Below are 5,091 nucleotides of genomic sequence, written 5' to 3'. Positions count from 1 at the left end.
CAAAAACATGCAAAGCAACAACATAACCGTACAAAAATGAGAGACAACATACACACACACACACACACATACACACTTCTGAAACCATGTTATTGAGATTTTTTTGTATGTATGAAATAGTTTTCTGCTGCTTTGATTCTAACATATTACTGTTAGTTTCATGTCACAGATGTTAGAACTACCTCAGGTGTGTAGTATAAGTTTTTAGGGAAATGGTCCCAAACTTTTGAGACTTTAGGTTGGTTCTTCTTCTGTTGCGCAACTCTTGTTCACAATGTAAATGGTGAAGCGACACTGCACCCAGCAGTTGATGTATGGTACTACAGCAAAAATAAAGCCGAAAGCAAGAAGCGCCCAACTTTCGGGGCGGCCCTCAACGTTCAATGAACCAATCGTGTTCAGACTTACTCTAACCCAAACCCATACCCTTACTCTAACTCTAACACATATCTATTTTGTATGTCTAGAGAATTATGTACCACATATAAATATTTATATGGCACGATTTATTTATTTTGAGATTGATTACTTTTAACTGTATAAGAATCACAAAGCTCAATAGCATGCCGCATTGAGCTCCGCCCCGAACTGTGGACTGCAGTCAGGGGTACTTCGAGAAAGCCGCCGCCGGCCCGATTTTTTTGAAAAATTTACAACATTAAATGACACGTCAACGCAAATTTTTGTCGTCCATCCATCCATTTTCATACCCGCTTATTCCCGTTTAACAGGGTCGCGGGGGTCTGCCGGTGCCAATCAAATTTTTGTCGTCATAATTATAATTTTGCATAATTATATATGTTACATACATTGCAGTTTCTCGAGACGGTCTATATATTTAAATCTCAAACCCCGCCTCTGCTCTAGAAATCTATGTTTATATATGATTCTTTTGAAATGCAAAAAAATACCTAACTAGTCTTTCACTATGGTCTACTGCTGGTGGTCATTCATATACATGAATGTATATAAGTCTCTCCTTCGTCCTATAGACCCCTATACAAATGGAAATGATCGCCGACTGCATCCAGCCAATAGGCTTCAACTTCCTGTTTTAGAGACTGTCAATCAAAGTGAATACAGAACTGTGCACGGAAACAAGGCCGCGCGTCACAACAGCAAACAGGTAAATATGATTTTGGCTCTTACCTGACCTATAGACCTATATCAATGCAACCCGATGCAACCTGTTATGTTCCGAGATGCGCGTGCGGAAAAGTAGAGGCGTGGCTTCTGGTAGATTGGCAAAGGCAGTGAGAGGAAGTGGAGCTGCTGAGGGCGGGACATTAAGACGTCCTCTCAGAAACTCTGGATATCAGTTTTAATGCTTTGATTGGTCATTATTCTAAACACTGACTTGAATGTTGATCTTGGGACCCTAAGATCAGACAAACAAATTTTTGTGAATCATTCTTAGTACTGTACATCCATTTCTAAATGGGGTTGATCTCCTTTGTTTCACACCTACTGTATGTGAGTGTACTGTATATAAAGCGTATATTTATGATTAACTCTGCTATAGACAGATATCACTGCTCAGATACTGAAGTATAAAGAGCTTCTGTGTGACAGGGACTCTCCTTGGTTTGTTTTACAGACACACATCGATACTCTTATTTGCACATTCAACATAGTTGGATGAGGACGCCACACTCACTCATGATCGATGGTGCACACACACACACACACATACACACACACACACAGACTTCATCAGGCCTAGCTTCCTGTTTTTTTCTGCTGGCTGAAAGCGTCAGCGAGTGACAGAGCCATCACTGTCTCCCTGTGATAACCTGGAGCAGCTTAATGTTTAGCCAACACACACACACACACACACACACACACACACACACACACACACACACACACACACACACACACACACACACACACACAGGGAAGGAGATTACAAACACACAGAGTCCCACATGCTGGTAAGGGATGGAGGCGAGGAAACTTAATGTGAGCAAACCGCATGATTGTAAAGACCATGGTAAGAACTTTCATTATTCTCATATTGTCATATTTTTTAAATTGATTTACCATTAACAAAATTTCAATCTATAATCTTTTTTTTTGTCATTCTCAACATTCTTGTAGTCATTTCTTGAGGCCTGTGTGAATGGCAAATTAATGGAGTTCAGTGTTCACAGTCATTACTTTCCTTTTGATCTTTGATAAACAAACATGTTTTATTTACACAGAGTAAACCCGTTCCAAGCTTTTAATTTGCTTAGCTGGACTTAGAGCATGTTAATCCACATTAGCACTGTGTTTACGGGCCTGTGTTTTAGCCACTTTATAAATCTATATTTAGTTATCCCCTTTTTTTAATGCAGAGGGTTTGTGGTCAAATGAGAACTTGTTGTTACATGTTGTTTACATCAGGGGTTTTTAACTGGTCTCTCACCCTGGGACCCATATTTTGCCACGGTCATTGAATCGTGACCCACTTTTTTTTAAATTCAACCAACCAAATTTTGTTTTTAGAAAATAGCTGTTGAAAAAACATGTACATAATGTTTTTTTAAAACAAAAATCTATATTTTTTTCCTAATCAACATGCCTTTCCTAGCATGCCTGCCAAAAGAAAAGTTTCAAAATAAAAGACAAGTCCAACATGAGAGACATTAAAGGTGCAGTCTGCAACTCTTATAAAAGTGACTTTTTGTCATATTTGCTAAAACTGTCACTATGTAAGGACAGCTTTACATCAAACTAGTAGTTTGTGTAAAAAAAATTATGTGAAAAAAACCGACTAATTAAGTCCCCCCTGCTGCTCCTGCAGCCTTTGGGAGATTGCCAGAATGCACCGCGACCGAGCAAAAAGAACCAACCAGAGCAGGAATTTCCCGGGCTGTAGCGCCGTCTTTTTTTTACAGTGTATGGTCTGGAGGAGTAGAAGATGGAATTGGTGACTTTTCTGCTTGAAAGGTAATTACTGCTGCTTGATTTAAATTATGTTTGATTTGTAATTGTTACACTAGAACTCTGTGGTGCATGTGTTGTTCATGTGCGCGCAGCAGCCTCCATGTGAGCTGCTGTAAGTGACACTGTGTTGTTGCTGCTGCTGCTGAGGTGTGTGCACATTGAGAGAGAAGCGCTGCAGTAATATGCTTTTAACAGAGCATGTTATATTACTGTGATGTTTCTGTCAGTCTAACATTAGCTTGTTAGCTCCTCTGAGGGAGGGGCTTTGGAAAGTTTGGAGGCAGGGCAAGAGAACAGCGGGGAGGGAGGGGGGGAGAGGGATCTGAGAGTTGCGGACTGCATCTTTAAGTATATGTTTATTTTTGACCAGCTGTCCACGACCCACCCAGTACAAGTCTGGGACACACTTTTCGGTTCAGACCCACCAGATGAAAATTGCTGGTTTACATGTTTACAACTCCTTCCTTTCACTTATTGAGTTGCCAAATGTCTGAGATTTACTGGCAAATCCAAGTTTTCTTTTTTGTCATTGGTTGAGAATCATTTACTGATTTTCCCATTAGTAATGCTGACTAATGGTTCCAATTAATGTCTAACCTTTCATGGACTGAGTACATTTGTCATCTAATAACGTTTATCCCACCCATTTCTAAAAGAACAATATGAAGGGTCCTCACAGCATGATGTTGCCACCACCATGCTTCAGACTAGAGATATGACTGTGTGAGTAACAAGTGAGCAGTGTCTAACTACCTATTAGACATTAAAATAATAATGCTCATCTATTATTTACTCCCATCACATAACAAAAGATTTCAACACATGTTTAGGAGTGTTTAAATTAGAGATGGGCAACTTATATCACAGTTGGGGCCACAAAATGCAAAATACTTTTTTTGTTGTCATTTTGTGTGTTTTTGGAGTCATTCTGTGTGTGTTTTAAGTCATTTGTGTATTACATTATATTTGGTGGTGTTGTTTTCTGAGGTCTGAGGTTTTTCTGTCATTTTGTGGGTTTTTGGAATAATTTGGTGTCTTTTTGTTGTTGGTGTTGGTGTTGCTGTTTGTGTGTGTGTGTGTGTGTGTGTGTGTGTGTGTGTGTGTGTGTGTGTGTGTGTGCGTGCGTGCGTGTGTGTGTGTGTGCGTGCGTGTGCGTGTGTGTGTGTGTGTGTGCGTGTGTGTGTGTGTGTGTGTGAAGCTGCTTCTTCTTCTTCTTTCTCATGAATACGACCCACAACCCTTTAATTATTGAAAAGGAGCTTTTCACAGCTTCAGAGAAAGAAAGTGATAATTATGAGAAAGAAAGTCATCATTGTGAGATAGAAAGTCATAATTATGAGATTAAAAAAATCATAATTATGAGCGAGGACGTCATAATTATGAGAAAGTCATAAATATGAGATAAAAAGTCATAATTGTGAGATAGAAAGTCATAAATATGAGATAAAAAGTCATAATAGTGAGAAAGAAAGTCCCTATTATGAGAAAGTCAACTATAAAATAGAAAGTCACAGTTAGGAGATAGAAAGTCATAATTATGAGAAAGAAAGTTGTAATTGTGAAATAAAAAGTAATAGTTGTTTATCTCATAATTATGACTTTCTTTCTCATTATTATGACTTGCCATGGTGATTTTTTTTCTTCTCTATTGTGGTGGAAACTTCCATTAGAGAAAAAAAGAGCTTTGATGTCCTTGTTTCCACAGATTTGGAGGGCCACAGCTCCACTCAGCCTCTTTCTGCTCTGGCCCGTCTTTACCTGTACGCGTTACATGGCTGTTTGTGTGAAGTGGCCTTCACAGCGTTATGGGACTGGTGCAGCACTCAGGACAGGAGGCTGCCAGGCCACAGCAGCCTGTGGGCACTGCCTATGTATGCCACTGCCATCTACCTGATGGAGAGGCTGAGGGCGTGGCTGTTGGAGCAGCGCCTCCCACTTCCTGTGCGACTCACCACCTACATCCTGTTCATCTACCTGTGGGAGCTGAGCTGGGGCTCAGGGCTGAGTCTGCTCTCCGCCTGCCCCTGGGACTACTCAGGCTACAGGTACAACCTGGGAGGACTGGTCACTCTGGAATACGCGCTGCCCTGGGCTGTGGCTGCGTTTATAGCCGAGCAGCATGTGATCAGGAACACTTTGAGAATAAGAATGAACAACTAA

General features: G+C 40.5%; 1 protein-coding gene across 1 annotated transcript; it reads left to right on the top strand.

Annotated features, from left to right (window-relative positions):
- The first annotated feature begins 1,941 nt into the window (after nucleotides 1–1,941).
- LOC114476341 (transmembrane protein 229B-like) lies at nucleotides 1,942–5,091 on the top strand. The gene is made up of 2 exons (XM_028467774.1): nucleotides 1,942–1,993; nucleotides 4,637–5,091. The coding sequence occupies exons 1-2, from the start codon at nucleotides 1,942–1,944 to the stop codon at nucleotides 5,089–5,091; spliced, it is 507 nt and encodes a 168-aa protein (XP_028323575.1).

Source organism: Gouania willdenowi, chromosome 15 (assembly GCF_900634775.1).
Source record: "Gouania willdenowi chromosome 15, fGouWil2.1, whole genome shotgun sequence".
Taxonomy (NCBI): Eukaryota; Metazoa; Chordata; class Actinopteri; order Blenniiformes; family Gobiesocidae; genus Gouania; species Gouania willdenowi.
Note: the sequence above shows the minus strand (reverse complement) of the source record. Positions and strands in the feature narration are given on the sequence as shown.

What these genes read in the sequence shown, in the direction of transcription:
- LOC114476341 (XM_028467774.1), top strand. Translation starts at nt 1,942, where the DNA reads ATGGAGGCGAGGAAACTTAATGTGAGCAAACCGCATGATTGTAAAGAC. An exon ending in GCATGATTGTAAAGACCATG is followed by an intron (nt 1,994 to 4,636) that starts GTAAGAACTTTC and finishes TTGTTTCCACAG; the next exon opens with ATTTGGAGGGCCACAGCTCC.